At 49.3% G+C, this 20,993-nt stretch overlaps 1 protein-coding gene across 3 annotated transcripts in view; it reads left to right on the plus strand.

Annotated features, from left to right (window-relative positions):
* Positions 1-20,993, plus strand: part of AGPAT4 (1-acylglycerol-3-phosphate O-acyltransferase 4) — a 124,922-nt gene that overhangs the window by 64,594 nt on the left and 39,335 nt on the right. For all 3 annotated transcript variants that reach the window (XR_014295095.1, XM_082633522.1, XM_082633521.1), the window contains exon 3: positions 20,381-20,550. Coding sequence is in view for 2 of the 3 variants with exons in the window: in XM_082633522.1 (XP_082489648.1) it covers positions 20,381-20,550 (170 nt within the window). In the remaining variant the exon portion in view is untranslated. The remainder of the gene's footprint in view (positions 1-20,380; positions 20,551-20,993) is intronic.

The raw sequence follows: 20,993 nt of genomic DNA on the forward strand, positions 1-20,993 counted from the left end.
ATTGGGAGTTGGAAAAGGGAGCCACCGTTATGGAAGATTTTCCAGAAGAGGGACCGACTAGTCTTAGACTTTGAGAATGTTTACCAAGATTACATGGAAAAAAACGTCAAGAACAAAGAGAAGCAGGTGCGCTTACTTCATTGGGAGCCCCTGACTGTTTCCTGGAAGGCTAGACCCTTATCAACACCCCTGTGTGTAGGGGCAGGAGGTGTGGTGCTGGGTCCCCTCTCGGAAAAGTCTCATCAGCACACTAAACGTTCTGAGAAGTCCAGAGGTGAAGAGATTGGTTGGTGTCAGTTTCTCCAGAGGACCAATCTCCCAAAACACTTGTTAGCATCACCTAATAGTTTGTTACTGCATCAGGGCTCCGTGGCACAGAGTCTGGGAAAGTGGCTTGGGGGAATATAGGTAAACTCTGCGTATGTTTGACCAGCTCTGTTGAACTTAAATCCTGTAGACAGGGCTTCCCAGCTCTGATGCCTTCCTCACCCCATTGGAAGAGTCACACAGACTCCTTTGCCATTTCCTGGTTCCCACCAAGTACACACCGCTGTCTGCTTGTCTGTCATTGTCTCCTCCGTTCATCTACAAGTTCTCTGAGGACAGAGATTGGTTTCTCTTGTTCACTGAGTTCCCAGCACCTGGAATGGTGCCAGCCCCACCCAGCGAGTGCCCCCTGAATGTCTGCTCAGGCATCTGTCCTGAGGGACCTCTCCCAGCCATCCCGTTGCTGCTCATTCTTCCACATTCTCTTCTCCTTGTTTCCAGGATTAAACACATTAAATTGAACGATGACCCTTCAGTCTAGCCTTCACCCTAACTCTGTGGCTTCAGACCTACTTGAGGTGCTAGGTTGCCCCCAACCCGTTCCAGGTCCTCGCTGAGTTAGCCCAGTCACATGCTACTGGATGGGATTTCTCTGTTGCATTTGGCGCTGACTGCCTGCTTCTTTCTTTCTGAAACATTCTCTTCTCCTAGTTCCAAGACCCTTTCTCCTGCTTTTCTTCCACCTCCCAGACTCCCCAGTTCCTGAATTTTTCTTACTGTTGCTTTAAATGTTGGTAAAGGTGCAACATTCAGGATCCCCCATGTAACTTAGCCATGTTCGCAACTGCTGCATTTCCCAGTCTCCTGGCAAGAGGGCGCTCTAAGGTGATGAACCCAATCGTGCAAGGAAGAGGTCAACATTATTTTTCTTTCTTGTGACTTGTGGTATCCATAAAGCAATGTTCATCCTAAACTTCTGACATCTTTAAGGGCTCTAGAATATCAAGACGTGCAGCAACGTATGAATATGAAACCTGTGAGACAGAGGGAGATGCTCGGGTCACTGGGCAAGAGTTGAGGGGAGCTTTTAACGAGATCAGAATGCTTTGGAAGGAAATAGGGCTGGAGTGGACCTTGAGAACCTTCACACTCAAGACTTGCCTTAAACGCCTGAGCCGGGGGAGTTGGTCTGCCCACCAGCCACTGCAGCTGCCAAAGAGAGTTAGGATAATAGCATGTGTAGCACGAGCCCGGGGGAGTGTTAAGCTTCCCTGTGTGAAGTATTTATGCACATAGTTTTGGATCTGAGAGAAAGGATGGCTTTCCTAGAGTTCTCTCCCGTTCAGAGTAGTTGAAGATGAGTGATGCCTGGCACAGCCTGATGCGATCGATATCTCAAGGTTTCTTTTCTCGCTCTGAGTCTTGACTACTTGATGAAGGTCTACTAAGTATGCTTTTACTGCATACACTATGGACATGCTGAGTGAACTATGACATTAAGTGCCCTCTAGGAAGCTACTTTAGGCTTTTAAAGATGACTGGCTACTGCATGAACTGCCCATTCTGAGGATCATGAAATCCCTTGTTGGCTTTTAGCTTCGAATGACTATTCATTGCAGGACACACCACACAATAAATGTTCGCTTAAAATGTGTGTATAATCCAGTTTGTTTTTCCACTTCCATTGTTATCCTACTGTGCTTGTCTCCTCTGAATAATTACCTTTTCTCCCTTTATTTGGGAAGACTTGCCATTGGAAAGAGAAAGCTGGAAACTCACCCTGAAAACAGTAGCCAATTTCTTGTCTTGAGTTACCCTTCAACTTGATTTGGAGTTCAACGGGGCATCTACTTTAAATTGTGAATAATGTTTCTGAAGTGGTTAAATTAAATTGAATTTTTTTGAGAAAACAATATATGGAATTTTGGATAATAATTTTGGACATAGATATTACTGACATCTCTCCGAGAGAACCCCAAAGAATAGGACCCTTCTCGGTTATTTTTCTGAACGATTTGAGAAATTAAGCAAAGGCATGGAAGATGGTGACCAAAATATTTTCTTTACCGCTGATAGAACCTGTTTCGGAAGTTATAGCTGTGTGTGAGAGCCAAATGCGCCTGCTGGCTGAACCCACAAGTTGGGAGATTGACCCAAGCAGCCCAGACAGCCTCCTAAGGTCCAAGGGAGCACTTGCTGGGGAGGGGCAGGATGCACAGCTGGGGAGGAGGTGCAGGGCCAAGCCAAGAACGCCCATTTAACCTTCCCAAACTCACCAGTCATGTGAACTACTCTACCTCCGGGGCAGGTGAGTAAAGGCGTGCTGGGAGGACAGGCCTTTCCCTAGAGAAAGGTCTCTATTCATGAAACCAGAAGTAAGGAGAGGTGCTCCCTGCTGACAGGTCAGTGTATCAGACCATCCATGGAAAGTATTTTAGGGTAACTACTTAGAGGATAGTTAGACTGTATAACCTCTACACTAGGAAAATGATTTAAAATACTTATTCCAAAAGAAGGCAAGAAAGGAGAGAGAAGAAAGAAAGTGTGGGACAAATAAAATGCACAAAATAGGACAGTGACTATAAATGCAGGAAGGAGAACAATTCATGTCCTCATACACTGTACAGTTCTGGTCATAAAGTGTGGGGGGGTGTGAATTAAGAGTTGAAAGCACCATTTCTGTCTTCAAGATTGAAAGAAAAACAATTAAACAACTTGTCAAAGGTCATCACCTAGAAAAACCGGAGTCATTAATAAAACCCAGTCTGTCTTGACTTCAGAGTTTCAGCTTCCTAAGGCAACGGTAACGTCCCTCCAGTTTAATTTTGTCCGCATTAACTGTATCTTGTCCAACCACATCTTTACCATCTGGATGGATGTGGATGCCGTCTCTCAGCTCATATAAACTGTATCCGACAAAATCTTTGTTATTGATACTTTAAAGCTTAATCTACAAAAGTCAAATGGCTGCAATTTAACCTTGATTGTGTTCTTAATTATTCAATCAATGTCTCCAGGACCATGACAGGTGGGAAAAAAATACACACATCTTTATTCTTGTCTGGCTGTAGCTTCATCAGCCATTGGAACTGCTGGGAGTGGAACATCTCTCCACTTTTATCTAAGATGTTTGGTCCATTTTCTTTCTGCTACTTGGCATCCTTGTCTGCATACGTCGTCACTATGCAGAGCCCATAATAAGCACTTAGTAAATGTGTCATTATATTTGGAATTTGATTGTTAGCCTTCTTAATATTATATTCTTCCTTTTTAAAAAATAAATATATGTATTATTTTTGGCTGCGTTGGGTCTTCGTTGCTGTGCGTGGGCTTTCTCTAGTTGTGGCGAGCGGGGGCTACTCTTCGTTGCAGTGCGCGGGCTTCTCATTGCAGTGGCTTCTCTTGTTGCAGAGCACGGGCTCTAGGCATGCCGGCTTCAGTAGTTGTGGCTCGTGGGCTCAGTAGTTGTGGCTCACGGGCTCTAGAGTGCAGGCTCAGTAGTTGTGGCACACGGGCTTAGTTTCTCCGTGGCATGTGGGATCTTCCTGGACCAGGGCTCAAACCCGTGTTCCCTGCATTGGCAGGCGGATTCTTAACCACTGCGCCACCAAGGCAGTCCCTTACTATTGTATTCTTAAAGGATTCAGAAACCAGTGGAGAGGTGCTTGGGAGATTGGAACACCAAGGGTGGCAGTGAGCCAAAGCCATTGACTTTTCTAATAATTTCCTTTCTGCTTGTCTTTAAAGCTGGGTGTTTCAGGTTGTGTTTAAATCGTCCCTCTTCCCTTCAGCCCTCTTGGGACGAGGCACATTGCTGATCTTCCTTTGTCATCCATGTGATTGGAGAGTGAGATTGGGGTGTTCGGAGGTTGAGGCCCAGCGGGGATCTTTCTACTGCCTTGAACACTACCTTAAGGCCTGAGGGTCTGATAGCGCTTCATTTTACTTTCTTCTAGGTAAAACTCCTGTCACTCCTCTATTGATGGGTCACAGGTAACTGAAACTAGCTGAAAATCTGCCAAAGGCAGAAACGTAAAACAAAACTTTATGTGTTTTCTGTAACATTTTTTAATGGAAGAAATGTAAAAGGATCAACTCACCTTCTTGTGTTTTCTTAAAATTAATAAACTTTGGGCCTCCCTGGTGGCGCAGTGGTTGAGAGTCCGCCTGCCGATGCAGGGGATACGGGTTCGTGCCCCGGTCTGGGAGGATCCCATATGCCGCGGAGCGGCTGGGCCCGTGAGCCATGGCCGCTGGGCCTGCGCGTCCGGAGCCTGTGCTCCGCAACGGGAGAGGCCACAACAGTGAGAGGCCCGCATACCGCAAAAAAAAAAAAAAATTAATAAACTTTATTTTTTATGAGCAGTTTTAGGTTTCCAGAAAAATTGTACAGAACGTACAGATAGTTCCCATACACTGGCCAACCCTTGCCTCAACACACACACACACACACACACACACACACACACACACACACACAGTTTCCCCTAGTTTAACATCTTGCACTAATGTGGTTCCTTTTTTACAATTGATGAACCAGTGTTGATACACTGATATTCTTAAGGTCCATAGTTTACAACAGGTTTCCCTCTTTGTGTTGTACATTCTATGAGTCTCGACCAATGCATAGTATCGCGTATCCACCGTGACGGTGTCTTACGGAATAGTTACCCGCCCTAAAGATCCCACGTGCTCCACCGATTCATCCTTCCTTTCCAGCCCCCAACCCCTGGCCCTTTCCAAACACATGGCCACATACATGATACATCCCATCTAAGACCCAGCTTGATAAGGTCACCCTGTTTCTTAAATTTCTGTTATTTCATAGAATCTAAGATGTCATTGATTGTAAGGTGCATCCTTATTTTATATATCTCTAAGAAAAAGAAATTAAACTAGGCACCCCATGGGTAGTAAGATGCACTCGACTTCAGACATGTCAACGTGAGAACAGTATGCGTCTCAGAACTGGTAAAATGTTACCTAGAGCACAGGGCCTGCCCAAGTACAGCACTTTATTGAAACTACAACAAATATTCAAAAGACCTGCACCACAGGCCCTGTTTGGCTTCTTCTGGGGCGGCGGTGAGGGGGCTGGGGGATGGTAGGTGAAGAAGCGGGGATGGGAGGAAGTTGAGCGACAGTGCAAGGCCGGGCCCTCCCACTGACCCCAGTGGCCTGGGTCCTGGGGCCACGCAAACCAGGGAGAAATCTCTACTCTCTTTGTGACCCTGGGCAAGTTACTAGAACTTTCTGAGCCTCAGTCTCTGCATCTGTATGCAGTAATACTAACCCTGCCACGTGACCCTGGGGTCAGATAAATGAGTTGCCATAGGTGACAGGCTCACTGCCTGCCCACAGTATGTGCTCAGTGGATACTGGTTCTCCCTTCCTCCCTGGATCCTTGACTCCCCCTCTCCCTTACTTCCACCTCCATCTCACTTATGTCCTTCCACGGTCCCCCCAGCAGTCAGCCTGGGCTGGGTGACCCCACCCTCATTCTCGCTGCCTTGCAAGCGCTCTGGGTGCTGGAGACCTTGCATCAGCCTTGGGCTCGGCCCACATTCATTAGCCTTGGTAACGAGACGGAATGGGGATTACCTAGGACAGTTCACAGATGGCAGAGCCTCGTAATTCTTGGCCTTGGTGTTCCCAGGGCTGCCAAGCAGTTAGGGTTTAGTAACTGGTTGTTGTGCCCACTTACTGGCTTCACGACTCGATTAGGTACAGCTCAGACAAACCCCAGTACAATGATTTCCTGGGGACCTTTGAGAATTAGACTGAGATATAACTGAAGCACAGGTTTATTTGAAAATTGCTAAGGTTCTCAGAAACACGTGTTCTGCATATTCATGAGACCGCAAGACGACAGAAATGTGCCATCGGCTTCCGGGAATTCCAGGTCGCAGCCGCCAAGTGCAGTGGTCCTGCTCCCCCAAATCTGTGTGACCTTGGGAAAGCCCTGTGGCTTCCATTTTGTCATTTGTCAAATGGGGAGTAAACGCCCATGTCACCAGACGGCCGCTCTGGGTGTACGAGGTGGCGCTGGTGTGAGCCCCGTGGGGCTGTGGATGGCTGTTCAATGCTGACCGTTAGTTTCCAGCTTGTTCCTAGAGCCCAGCAGTGCTTGTTGCCATGGTTACTGCTGGGTTGATAAGGACTCCGACTGCCAGATTCAGCAAATAAAAATTCAGGACTTCCGGTTCAATTAGGATTTCAGATAAACAACAAATAATTTTCATTGTGAGTTATGTTCCAGACATTGCACAGCTGATACATTAGTATATCTTTCACCAAGTATTGCAGGAGACATACTTATGCTAAAAAATAATTTGAAGTTTATCTGATATTCAAATTTCACTGGGCACTTTGCATTCTATCTGGCAACCTTTAATAGGGACAGAATATTACCTTACTGAAACACAAAAAGTTTCTCGGGAAATAACTGATGTTCGGGTAGATCCAGAACCCTCCGGTGACCTCATTTATTACAAGTCAGGGAAGAGTAAACAATCTGCACATTACCCTCAATGATGAAAAGTTACTCTGGTAAAGAAGTTGGTCCTGTATTGGAAAAGGCCAAAGGGGCAAAGTCTCCATGGCCTCCTAGGCTGAGAGAAGGAAGCGAAGTCTCACGTGGAGAAAAAGTTTTTAAGAAACAATTCCAGCATAGTGTCTCTTTCACACTTCTGGCCCTAAAATTTATTTTGTGAATTGTGTATATTTCAGCATCTCAATTTCTTTTTATCCTGTTAAAAAATCACAATATATGTATTTCTCTGAGTAATGAATCTGAATTATGAACATAAGCCTCACTATATTTCGATGAGGGGAAGATGAGAGAAGACATTAAATGGATGAAAATTTAGAGTAGGTATTTATCTTCAGTAGATTTAAAACTCTGCTTAAAGTGTTCCTAAGGAGATTAATCATTTCTTAATGTTGCTTTAAAAAAATTGTTTTTAATTGTTTAAATGGGTCCAAGGACTCTACCATCCTTAACTGATTCTTGACATGATTTGGATCTTTGTGAAGTTTCTCTTGGCTACAAGTCATGCCATCACCAGCTGTGAAATGACAAATATTCGTGGATATCTGTGCCAGTCCTATTCTGCACTCTGTGGGCAGCATGACAACAAATTGGATGAGACAAAACCCTCCCCAAGGGACTATACGGTCCATGTGGAAGGAAAACCAACCCAAAGCAAACAGCACTGAACATGTGAGAAGGAACATAAGATCCAAGGAAGGAAGGTGATTGCCCATCACCGCTGTTGGCTGTAGTTCTTAAGCAGACATTGGTCAAATATTAGTCTCATTAAGTGTTCATAATAATTTTGTGAGTGATATTTTATTATTCCTTTTTTATAGATAAAACTGAAGGCCAGAGAGGTTAAGGAATGTGCCCATGTCATGGAGCTAGTAAGTGATGGAATGGGAATTCAGATCAGGTCTGTCTGACTTCAAAGTGCCATCGGCACAGTGTCCCTAAGGGGGGCATTTAGAAGAAAGACAAATTACTTCTAATGGAGGTTGGGGGGTGGTCAAGAGAAACTCCATGGGCAAGATCTCGTTTGAGCTGAAGCTTGGAAGACAGATAAGGTTTGGAAGTTCTATGGAAAAGAAGGGCCTTTCCGGACAAGAGAAGGGCTTGGCAAGAGGCCAAGGGTAGCTGCACAGAGTTCTGTCTAGCTAGTTCCGGGAGCAGCTTGTAGTTCAACTTGACCTTAGGTCAAGGTACATGACAGAAAGAGGGTGTGCCAAGCAGTAGGGCCTGGTTAAGGAGCCCCACTTCCTGTGTGGATGGTGAGGACTCAGTGAGGGTGTGGACAGGGTTAAGCTGGCACTGGGCACAGACTGGACGAGAGGAGCAGGTGACACTGGAGGCAGAGAGACCAGATAGAAGGTCATCAAGGGATGACGGAGACAACTGTGAAAATGGAAAAGGGATGATGGCCCTAGACACGGAACAGGTGGGACTGGTGGACTGATGGACGGGCGTAGTAGGCAGTGGATGGCAGGGGCCACTAGTGGTGTGAGCAGATGGCCTGTGAGTTTACTATAAGTTAAAATTTTGACAACATAACACCCTGGCTGTTTGTAGAGGAGCTCTAAGCCATAGTGGGGAGGTGGACAGAGTCCCCCAAAGCTGCTTGTACCCTTAAGAGTACCACATTCCAGAGTCTGAGCCCCAGATTTGTAGGCTAAGACATTTGCTCTACTATTATTTTAATCAGGTTCTGTTGAACTCATACTAAGCCATCGTATGAAACACTGAGGTATAAAAGTTAGAAGGCAGGTAATAATCTACTTCTCAGTGGAGAGAACGAGATGGAATGAATGCTCCTATTTGCTGATCAACACACTTTTGCCCCGAGGGCTGATCTGCATGTGAGCTCGGGTCACATCCAGGAGATGGATGGGTAACTTTGCACTGGGTGGCTGTGCAGTGACCCCACCGGGGGCCGGGTGTGCAATGTGAGAAGTGTGTCGGGCTGTCATTGCCCCTGGCAGGGAGGACAGCCTTTCCCCCTGAAGCACTAGTGTGCCCTCCGGTTGCTTTTTTTTCTTTCCACCACGGGCCCATTTCTTGAAATAAAGCTGCTGCCTGAGTCTTGGCCTGGAATCCATGTGTTCTCTTTAAGGTTCCTCTTGCATATCTCTGGTCTGTGCCTTGGTGTTTGTTTTTACAGTTTTACTTTGAGAGAACCATCTTACACATCATTTCCAGGTTCACGGGTGGAGTGTGTGTTTGCCCACACAGCTGGAGCACACACCCTGGCCTCAGAAGGGTAACCTGCATTCCATGACGTAGGGAAAGGCCTTCCATCTTCAAGTGGGACGTTCGGACCCGAGGCTTCACCAGGTTGTAACATCCTTGTGCACATGGGAAGGGAAACACCGCAGAATACGCCCACAGCCTTCATGCTTCTTGGCTTCAAGAGGTCTTTCTTTCCTTAAAACAACTTAGCAAGTAATCCTGGGTGGACCACTCTGACTGGGACCTTAGTGGGAGGGAGGTAGTAGAGCTCTAAGCTTCCAGAAGCTTCTGGGAATTTGAATGACCCCACATTTCAGTCACAGCTCAAGAGTGTGAACAAGTCCTGAGGCCTATACCCGCCCTCGCTAAGTAGAAGGCACCAATGAGACCAGAAGGCAAGGACCCTGCAGAACTTGGGGTCTGGGGCCGCTTTCCAAAGGAGGGCATTTGATGTGTGTCTTGAGGGGCACTAGGATTTGGACCAGAGCAACAGGAGCGGTGTCGGTGTGTGAAGGGTGGAGAGAGGGGAGGGGTAGGGGTCCCTTGAGTGTCTGCTCTCAGCCAGATCCTTTGCAATGTGTTGAAAAATTCCCCCTTACCATGGATGTTGCTGATGTCAAGTCCCATAGGAGCCGGGCAGCTTACACGTGCTCCATCTCTCCCCTATGATGCTGAGACCTGGCAGAGAAAGCACTAAGTACTGGCTCATTTGGCTAAGGTCAGAGACATCACCCAAAGGCAGTAACTGGGACAGTGGAACAGTGCCAGCTTTCGAGAATTTCTTACCACTCCACATGGCGAGCAGAGGAGAGCAGAGAAGCGAATACCTTCACACTCTGGGGACTTCAGACCTTTTAACTGCTTAATAGAGTGGCATTGAAATGTAAGGCATTTTCAAGTGGTATTGTAGTCTTCATCTCAGAAATTTCAAAAATGGAAATCCCCGTGTGGCCTTGGTCTGCATTTTACACATGGGTATATTCTTAGGGTTTCCGTCTTTGTCTCTCCCATGGTTGCCCCTAGAGACGTGGCAGCGAGTGGTTGAGGCACGACTTGGGGGAGGGCTGATCTTTCACAGTTGGCCCAGAGGATGCTTCCCAGAAGTCTCTGAAGTTTGGCATGAAGCTGCCGTGATTTAAGGTGTCTGGGGGCTGCCGTTGACCCTGGACTTACTCTTGTGAGTAAGAGGGAACTTGCCTCCTTTCCCTTTCTTTTTACGAAGCCTTTAAATACATGTAAGAGTAAAGAGAATAGCAGAAGGATTCCCCATATTCACAGCACTTGGATTTAAATATTGTAAATACTTTGTTATACTGAATTCTTATTCATTGATCAATTGCTGAAAATTTATAAAGCGAATCCCAGATATCTTATGTCATGAATTACCACCCCAAATTATCATGAGGTGTGTTTTATAGAGAATAAGGACATCTTAAAAACAGCCACATTGTTACCACAACTGTCAAAGTTAGTAATTTTTTTTAGTATCATGTAATACTGGCTATATTCAGATTTCTCCAGTTGTTTCCAAACTTTTTTTTTTTTTAACATTTGGAGTGTTAAGTTCAGATTTCAATGGGCTCCATACATTGCATTTGGTTGTTTCGTCTTTTAAGTCTTTCTTAGCTTAGAACGCCCCTGACCTGTAGAGTGTCCCACCTTCTGGGTATGTGTGGGTGCTCACTGGGGTGGAGTTTAATAACCTGGTCCTCCCTCCCTGGACGATAAACTAGGAGTCAGACATAAATGCTGGGTGGGTCCAGGTTCAGACTGGTCCACAAGAACAATCTGTGCACTGCTGCTTTACCTCATGGCGGGCAGTGTGCCCCGGACAGGAAAGACGGTGGGGAAGTGGATTTTAGAGAACAAAATCTGGGTGCTGATGGTGTTCACTACTCCAGGCTTCGGGTGCCTCTGGGCACGGTGACGCCGGATTTCTCGCCTTGCCGAGGGGTGGACGGGATGGGAGCCTGACCAGTAACTCTCACTGGTGACGAGTGAGTGGGAAGGTGTTGTGAGGAGGATGATTGGCCGGGTCTGGGAGAGAAATAGAAGTGGCCACAGAGAAGGGGCGTGGTGACAGGGAAGGAACAGCCAAAGGCTGGGTCAGAGCAGGGCCAGGGCCGGGCAGAAGCGGTCCCCGTACGCCTCCTCTGAGCCAGGATGCTGGCCCCGCACGAGGCTCACCCGTCCCAGCCCAAGCCCAGGTCCTCTGCCGCCTGCCCCTCCCTCCCAGCGCATCCCAACTCTCTCAGCAGCAGGTGCATCCCCAGCCGTTCAGTGCAAACATCTTAGAATCACCCCTCGACCTTCTCTTCTACCACATTCAGCCCGGCAGCCAGTCCTGTGCTCCCCACCTTCAGCATCACCCTGAACCTGACCCCTCTTCCACACGACCACCACCACCACCGAGCCCAGGTCTCCCCGCTCCTGGCTGATTGCGGCAGCCCGCTCCCTGTGGCCACCCTCCACCTGAGCCTGCTGACACCATTCTCTATGCAGCAGCCAAAGCCACCCTCTCAGTGGGTCCCCAGCTCTCAGCACTGGAAACACACCCGTGAACAAAACAAGTCCCGTATCTGGGAAAGGCTCCCTTCTAGCAGGTTACATTTCAATTAGATCACAGCAGCTTCGTGCTAAACTTCAGAGACTTCTGAGAGGCATCCTCTGGGCCATCTGTGAAAGACCAGCCCTCCCGCCAGACCCTGTCCCCCCGCGCTTCCCCTCCCTGTTGCCCTCACTGCACTCGTAGCCGTCCAGCTACCACGTCATACATCTATGTGCTGTTTGCTTCTTTACTGCCTGTCTCCCCTGCTACAGTGTGTTTGTTCACTGCCACGTCCAGGCCCCTGCACTGGTGCTGGGCATCTGGTAGACTCCGCCTCGATATTTTTTTTTAATGTTTTTTTATTGTGGTAAAAGTCACAATATAAAACACACTACGTTCACCGTATTTAACTGTGCCGTTCAGTGGCACTAAGTACATTCACGTTGTTGTGCAACTCTCACCATCATCCATCTCCCCAGTTTTTCACCTTCCTAAACTGAACACCGTCCCCATTAAACACTAGCTCCCCATTCCCCCTCCCCACAGCCCCCCTACCCTCCAGCCCCTGGCATCTACCAACATACTGCCTCGATATTTGATTACTGGAGGAACAAGGACACTGCTGCTCGAGACTGGAAGATCAGATGGCACAGGTGTCAGGGCTCAGTGATTTCTGAGCTGCTTTCTTGGAAGGGAATTTTGAGAAGCCAGAATATCGGGGCACCAGAGTGGGGGGTGGAGGTGGGGTTCTAGACCCTTCCTTTCCCTGTCCTCCCACCTCAGGGTTTGTTTGTTTGTTTGTTTGTTTGTTTGTTTGCGGTACGCGGGCGTCTCACCGTTGTGGCCTCTCCCGTTGCGGAGCACAGGCTCCGGACACGCAGGCTCAGCGGCCATGGCTCACGGGCCCAGCCGCTCCGTGGCATGTGGGATCTTCCCGGACCGGGACACGAACCTGTGTCCCCTGCATCGGCAGGCGGACTCTCAACCACTGCACCACCAGGGAAGCCACCTCAGGGTTTTGACTGAGGGTGGGAAGCAAAGGGCTTCAACCTGGCTTTTATAAACATCACTCAGGACAGTCGTACTTCTTGTTTTGCCTGGTCCTGAAAGTGAGACCCAGTAATTGGCAGCTGAGTGTTGGCTCCACTTAGTGGAAAAGCTGCTTTTCTGCTCCTAACGTTACCATTTCCTGTGCATATTGTAAACGCCTGTAGCATTTATACCGGCTGCTCTCAGTCCAATTCTATCTCAGCGCCAGTTACCCGGTTCCTGTCTCCTTCACTGCAGGGTGTAAGTCGGGATAGGAGCATCACTTCATCCCCTTTCAGGCAAATGTTTTCACGGCCCCTCATCACCCTGACCTGCCATCTCAAGGCTCAGAGAGAAAGGTCACAACGTGGCAGCATTAGCTCGTTAAGACTTGAGCTCCAAGAACATAGCAAGCAGGTCAAGTCCATTCCCTCCATGCCCTGCCAAGGGCAAAGCCTGCATAGAAACAGGCACTTCTGCTGGGCTGGAAGGACGTGATGGAGATGCTGCAGGGTCCAGAGGAGTTGGCTTCTTGTGTTGCCAGCTTGTAGCAGATCCGTCTCTATCAGAGAGGTCCGGCAGGGATTCCCAAACTTTCCTTCATTCTAAGGAGCCTTTTTAGACATTGTTTTTCTAATCATCCTATGAAATGTTAATAGCCCTATAGATACACTGTGCATCTGTTTATAGGCTTCTTGCCTCAGCATCATTCAATGACCTGGGCACCTAAGTGGGAAAAGCAGATGCTTGGGTGACTGGGATGTGGTTTGAAATGTTGCAAGTACAACTGGGTCCCTAGTTTAGTGTCATGGAAAGAAAGTAGTGAAATCTGGTTGTGGCCAAAAGGTATATGCTGGGGAATTAACTAGAAATAATTCAAAACAAAATACAAGTAAGTGCCCAACTGCGTGGAACACAGATAGAGTCAGGAAGTTAGGAAGACCTGTGTCTGGGCGGCCTGGGACCTGCGGTTTTGTGGAAGTATGGTCATGTGTTGAGCCTGGAAGGATGGGTAAGGTGAGGTAGGGAAAACAGACATGAGGAAAAGAGAGGAAGTGATGAACATGGTCCACGGGGTATAGCTAGGCAGGGAGGAACCGACTTCCCCCGCGTTTGGAGCCGGTTATGGGGCTGTGAGTCTGGTGGTAAGGCTGGGAGGCTCCACAATAGACCTGGTAGGCAGACGGGGACCAGTCGGCAGCTGGTCTCGCATCAGAAGCCCCGGATTCTGTATCGAGCGCCGTAGTGTGAAAGTGCGTTTGTTTATTGAACTCCATCCTCTTTTCAGGGTCTCCGTGGGCTCCCTCGGGGCTGGCGAGGTCAGAGCTGGCCCCCAACCTCCCTGTTGACTCAGCTCCCACTAACTGTTCAAGTTCATGTTTTTATCCCCACTTTTGAACATGGCCCAGAGAGTGCAGAAACCAAGGCCAGGGCAGGGCATGTTCCTCCCCGGGGGTGTAGAAGGGGGCGGTCTCACGTCAAACCCCAGAAACTTCTTCGATTTTGCATTTTGGAAGCTTTTGAGGTAGAGAGGTTTCATGTTTAACCTAAATTATTATCAGCTAAATTATTTTAAAAACCTATTATGAGTACATAATTATATATACTTAGTTTATAGATTACATATAATTACACATGTGATTATGTAATTATTAAAGTTAGATAAAGTTGATTATAAAAATACCATTTTCCTTGGTCACATGTCCCCCGCATCTCCAACGCGGGGGATTCTGGCTGTTTGAACAGTGAACTCTGATCAACAATCTGGATTTCGAGCCTTTTTCTGCAGGAACTTTGCCTCCTTGTGTTATTAGAATTCTCGGCACTTCTTCCAGAAAGGGCTGGAGAGAGGAGAGAAATGTCATTCGTGGCAGGTGCGAGCAGGAAGCTGGGGGAGAGGTGTGGTGGAGAAGGAGGGAGCCCTCACCCCTCCACCCACGTGGGCTGCAGAAGGATTCGGCTGTGGGTTTGGAGGATCGTTGGCTTTCCAAGGCGCGTGTCGACCCCTGGGATCCAGCACAGGAGCCGGGTCTCACAGCTGCTCAGCATCTGGACTGCAGTGAAAGGAGACGCATCAGAGCTGAGGACAGGGAGGTCTGGGGGTGACGGCAGCGCCGCCCAGAAGTCGGCACTCGCCCGTGTGCTGCTCGTTCTTTCCTGGCTGTTCTCTCGGTCCCTTCATTATTTCTTCTGTCGTTATTGCTGTATTATCATCCTTGGTGGTCATAGTACTGAGGAGAAGAAAAGCACTGGTTCCAGGGCGGGCAAGCGTTACATGCTTTAATCACTTTAGCATATTTAACCTTCCCAGCAGCCTTTGATTTGGGCATCTTCCTCTCACAGAGAAGAGCTGCCCAAGGTCAAAGGTGTGACCCTTGTACTCTGAACATGCTCTGATCTCGTCCCTCCCTAAATGCTCTTTCTCTCCCCTCCGCCATATAATCATGGCTTTTGGTGTCCTCGCGGACCCTCTAAATCCCCCTGTCTGGGTGTAGGGCCTAGCACTCCCACCTCCTAGCAGTGGGAGCTGGACCGGCTCCCTGGCCTCAGTGTTTCCATGCCGTCAGCTGTGAAATGGGGACAGTGATGTGTGAGCTGACTCAGCGAATGTTAGTTGTTACCGTTTCCTCCTTCTTTACCAGTATGAACCAGGAGCCTCTCCCCTTTCCTCCCCTTTCCCTTTTGTCCATCTACTTCTTTTTTCCTATCTGTAATCGAGCTGCACAGCGCAATAGCAAATAGAACAAAAACAAATCCGTCCTTCAGACCGTGTGCCCTTACAGCCCCCTGGGTTTGGTCCCTCCATCAGCCCCTGAAACTGGAGGCAGCAGATTGGGGTTTTACGGCGACTTCCTGTGCTCCACACCCCTCCCTGGCCATGACCTCGCTGGCCCCACCTGTCTCCAAGTGGAGTTTGCCAAACATGCCGCAGTAACTGGCCGGAGCCAGGCGTGGCCCCAGATCGCAGGGTCCAGAGGTGGCTGAGCTTCGGGAAGACACCTGTGCTGGGCTCCCACCAGCGCCTCCGGCCACCCTGCCCTCAGGGAGTAGCAAAAATAAAGACTGCAAAATCTAGCAAGCTGAGCATCTTTAAATGGGACAAGAGGCTTCAAGATTGCTGCGTTATACGGAAGAAACCTTGGCCGCAGATCTTGTCTGTAAGGAGTGTTTGACAGCCATCAGGCCCCTGCTGGCTCAGCCCACGCCTCTGGCGAGAAGGGGGTGACCAGGGTGTCCCCTCCCTCCTACGAGGCCCAGGGATTAATGGACAGGTTGAGATCGCGGTGGGCGGAAGGACCGTTTTGATATGAGGTGTCAGCTCCTGTCAGGGCCTCGGGATGCGACCCTGGGGCCCAGAGGTCCTCCCTCTTGCACTAGGATTTCACGTCTGTGTGCGGCAGCCCCTCCCTTTCCCTCCTGTATCCCCTGCCTCTGCTCTAGCTTCTGCTTTGAACAAATACTGACATTTCCATTTAGAGCTTTTTGGAAGGCAATTTAGAAATATACGTAAAATTTTAAAGTATGCATACTCTTCAATCCATAATTCTGCTTTTTGGTATCCCTATATTGGAGAAATACTTGAACAATTTTTTTTTAAACATGCGTTTTCAAGGATGTTTACCACAGTATTTGTAACAATAAAAAACAAGGGGAAGAAGTGCTAATCGATGGCAGAATGGCTGAATAAATCATAGTAAAACCGTAGCAGGAACGGCCGCGCAGCTAGTTACCCCTCATGAAATTGCCGTTCTGGCTATTTTTGACCTAGAAAATGGCAATTTCGTAGAATGAGAGAGATCCCTGTGCCTCTATTTCTTCATCTTTAAAATGGGGGCAATCATCGTGCCTCTCACAGGGTTAATGTGAGGATTTAATGCAATACCGTGTGGCCTTGGCTGTGACCCATGGCCAGAGCCCGAAAAACATTTGCTGATACTTCTGTGTATCTGTATTAACATGGAGAGAGCCCAAAATACACCGTTTGGAGAAAATAGCTATATGTATATGCTTTCAAATATCGATGAAGTATGAACCCATTCATGGGGGGAAAACGTGTGTGTGTGTGTGTGTGTGTGTGTGTGTGTGTGTGTGTGTAAACTCTGAAGAACAGGACGAGGAGGCCACTCTCCAAGCTGTTCCTAATGGCTAACCCTGGAGAAGGGAGCTGGGATTGGGGGAGGGGGGGCATGGGCAGGGGACGTGCCCCCCAGAGCTCACCCAGAGGAGTGGAGCTGCTGGCAGACGCACACACCTGTAAAGGGTGCGGCCCTTTTTCATGTGTGGGGCTGTTTGGCCAGCCCGGGAGGGCTCTTGTCTCTGCAGCTCCTGCTGGAGCTAGAAGTCCCAGGGAGAGTCGTCAGGAACGGGTGATGGATGTAAATGGATGGATGATCAAGAGGTCAGGACCCCCAAGCAGTATCTGCAGCCCTGTGAGGACAGACCGGAACCTCTGTGGGTTCCTACTGCACCTGGCGTGGATGATGTGGGTGACCTGGGTGGCCTGGGGTCCCGCAGCAGCCGGGCCCTCCCAGGAGCAGACACAGCCAGGCCCAGGAGTCAGAGGGGCTGGAGGGGCTGGAGCTGATGCAGGTCTAGCTTCTGCTTCACACTGAGGAGGTGAATCAGCACATCAGCCGCGACGCATGTGACCTGAAAAGCCCGTCAAACCTCCCAAGAGTGTCCCTTGTGGTCCCTTAACTGGAAACAAACAAGAAAGAGGATTCTGATGGGCACGCTGCAGGGCCATCAAGGAGAATTACACATTTTCCTCTAAATACTTCTGGATTAATTGAACTGTTTTACATTGTGACTATAGATGTAAATACTTCTTGTGAATTTAAAAAAAAATAGAAACACTTGGTGAAAAAAAAGGGGGAAAAAAGGAAACAAAACTCTTTTATCCAGTGAGATTCAGTGTTCAGTTGTGTAGCTAACAGCCTGTTGAGATGAGGGAGAAATCAGGCCTCTCCGCACTGTCACCACCTGGTCCCGCTGCCATCACCTCTCACTGGGCTGCTGCAGTCACCCCCTGACGGGCCTCCCTGCTTCTGATCTGTTCCCACTTCAGCCAGAGTGATCATTTCAAAATGCAAATTAGGTGCTGCTGTGGCCTCTTTAAAAATGCTCCAGTGACTTCTCATTGCCTTTATTGTGAAATCGTAAATCATAACTGCTTACCCTGGTGCTGAAGTCGCTGTAACACTCTGTCTCTCTTTCTCTCTCTCTCTCTCCCCCCTCCCCTGGTCACAGAGCCAGGACTGCTACAGAATTACAGTGTGTATAATAGTAGTAAGAAGCTTACTGATCCCCTACTATGTGCAACATCATGCCAGGTGCCTTGACTACATGATCTGATTTAATACCCACAGCATCTCTAGAAGCTTTTCCTATCTTTTTTTTTTTTTTTTTTTTTTTTTTTTGCGGTACGCGGGCCTCTCACTGTTGCGGCCCCTCCCGTTGCGGAGCACAGGCTCCGGACGCGCAGGCTCAGCAGCCATGGCTCACAGGCCCAGCCGCTCCGCGGCATGTGGGATCCTCCCGGACCGGGGCACGAACCCATGTCCCCTGCATCGGCAGGCGGACTCTCAACCACTGCGCCACCAGGGAAGCCCTGCTTTTCCTATCTTTATTCACAGACAAGGATGCTGACATTTAGGGGACATTGAGAAACAGACCAGAAGTCTTACAGCCATTGCGTGGCATCCGCAGGACCGGAGCCTGGCTGGGTCTGGCCCCAAATCCATGAGCATCATATTCAGCTGCCGCCCATCCTGTGAAGAGCCTCTGCTCTCCTGGTCATACCACCTCCTGAGGGCGCAACCGCCTTCCCTCAGGGCTGCAGGCTCCAGGAGGGTGGGAGCCCGGGAGCGGCTGTGGGTTTGCTACCACACCTCCAGCCCCTCACATCCTGCTTGCACACATCGGGTCACCAAACAGTGTTTGTTGGAAGCGTAGATGCGCCGGCACGGTGCTGGGTTCCGGAGTGAGGGCTGGGGTCAGGGTGAGCCAAGCAAGGTGGTCTGTGCCTGGTGGGGCCTGTGGTCAGTAGGGGCCAGGGTGTCATCTCACTGTGACACAAGCTGTGATAAGTGCCACGAAGGGCGCTGGGGAAAGTGGAAGGGGGGCCCGGCCTGCCCTGGGCAGGGAGCCGCGGGGCACAGAGAGGCATTCAGGAGGTGTTTGCAGGATGAGTCACAGGGAACACCAGTTCAGCCTGATCTCGCTGCTTCCACGCGGCTCTGCTTAGGGCTTCTCTGGGCTCCGTGACCAGTAATGGGAAGGGTGGGTACCGCCCACCCATCTCTTAGAACAAATCAGTGCAGCAGTAGAAGCATCTTTCTACACGGTGGGAACTGTCCCGCCGGCCAGGCTGCCCTGCGCCCCTCCCCTCCCTGATGGCCACCTCTAGGTCCTACCAGTGTCGCTGCCCTGGGACAGCTGCCTGGGGGCTCAGCGTTTTCTCAACTCCTAGGAATAGGCGGACTCTTCAGTGTCAAGTCAGGGGTGTGTTTTGGTTTGGTTCTGATGACACTGGTAGATGCTGAAGCCTGGGTTTGGTGGGAGCTTGGCATGTACTTTGCACAGAGTGCCTGTTACGTGTCATGCCCGTTGCTTCTCACAAAAGCCAATGAGGCCACCCCTCCAAAGATTAGGAGGCTGCGGTGCCATGCGGTTCATCTGTCCAAAGCCCCACAGTGCTCGTGCTTAGAAACTAGACTGTAGTGCCTTCTAGAGAGTTCTGGCTCCAGTACCTAGGCACCAGTCTCCAGCCTCAAGGAGAGAGGTTTCCAAGGGCAGCGGCCCAAGCCTTTCACACACGAGACTTGGCTGGAGTCGAGACCACACCTGCTGGTCTGTGTGCGTATGTGTAGGGGCGGGTGATGAGTGAGTCCTCTGCCTAACATGCACCCCTCTAAGTGGTGATAAAAAGGGGCGTGTCCTTCGCAGAGGGCTCACCCACCTATCCACCCATCTGCTGAACAGGCTTAGCTCTAAAATTCCATTTCCAAGTCACTCTATAGCTGTAGTTCTAATCACCAAGGTTCGGCTGTTCTTCTGGACAATTTCTACCATAAAGGCTTGTCCTGAGGCCACTGGGTTGGGTATTGGTGACCTAGATTAGAGGTATCACTGAAGAATAAAGGCAAGTTGGTCACTGTTGCCCAAAAAAGGACTTTCCTATTTCACAAGCTCCTACAAGAGTGTTTTAATAGTTGCGTTGAGGCCCACAAGGTGATGGACCTAATTTATCCTTGCCCTCCAGGTGCTGGTGTTTCACCGCAGGGCTCCACTATTTCTGGGGCACTCCAGTGTCGTACATGGGAGAGAAAAATGGGGTATTTAGTGTTCCTTGATGGTGTTTATAAGTATCCCAGTTAGTCATTTCCAAGGATGTTACGAATTCTGTACATCACCTCACACTGCCTTTCAGGGCTCTGAAAACACAAGGGCGTGGATTCTTGATGGATTCAGGCTTTCTGATTTATTTTTTCCCAAGGTACTTAATCAGGGAATGCGAGTCATTTGCCTTCTCGAAGCTTCCTCTCCTCCCCTGGAGACTTGTGGAGTTTTCTCGATCTTTTATTCCTTCTGCGTCAAAACGCTTTCAAGAACTGGGGTCTGGGCTGAAACGATCCAGAACCTGACCACTCAACGTTACTTTCTGTTCCAGCCAGGGCGGCAGAGCCTTGCTGCCACCTGGCCCAGCAGACCAGACCGCTGGTCACAGAGGGTGCGTGAAATAAAGGTCCGTCTGTTGTGGTGGTTTGTTCCAGAGCTGGTGATGCTGCTGGAATGGTGGTCGGGCACGGAGTGCATCATCCACACGGACCCCCGGGCCTACCCCAAGTACGGGAAGGAAAACGCCATCGTTGTTCTGAACCACAAGTTTGAGATCGACTTTCTCTGCGGTTGGAGCCTGGCCGAGCGCTTCGGGGTCTTAGGGGTAAGTCGGACGTGCATTTCCCATCTCACACGTCTCTCTCCTTCAGCCCTGTAAGTTGTCTTTTCGCTCTTGGTCGTTCAGAATTTGCAGCAGCATTAACAGAGTTGTTGAAATGTTCTTTCTTTCTTTCTTTCTTTTTGCGGTACGCGGGCCTCTCATTGTTGTGGCCTCTCCCGTTGCGGAGCACAGGCTCCGGACGCACAGGCTCAGCGGCCATGGCTCACGGGCCCAGCCACTCCGTGGCACGTGGGATCTTCCCGGACCGGGGCACGAACCCGTGTCCCCTGCATCGGCAGGCGGACTCTCAACCACTGCGCCACCAGGGAAGCCCCTGTTGAAATGTTCTTAACCAACTGCTTTTCCTTCTTGCTCAGAATCAAGATGAACATCTGCTTGTGAGTAAAGATCATGTTTATTCAGCAGTTATGACACACTGGGCATTT

The sequence above is a fragment of the Mesoplodon mirus genome (genome assembly GCF_964341445.2).
Source record: "Mesoplodon mirus genome assembly, chromosome: 10".
Taxonomy (NCBI): domain Eukaryota; kingdom Metazoa; phylum Chordata; class Mammalia; order Artiodactyla; family Ziphiidae; genus Mesoplodon; species Mesoplodon mirus.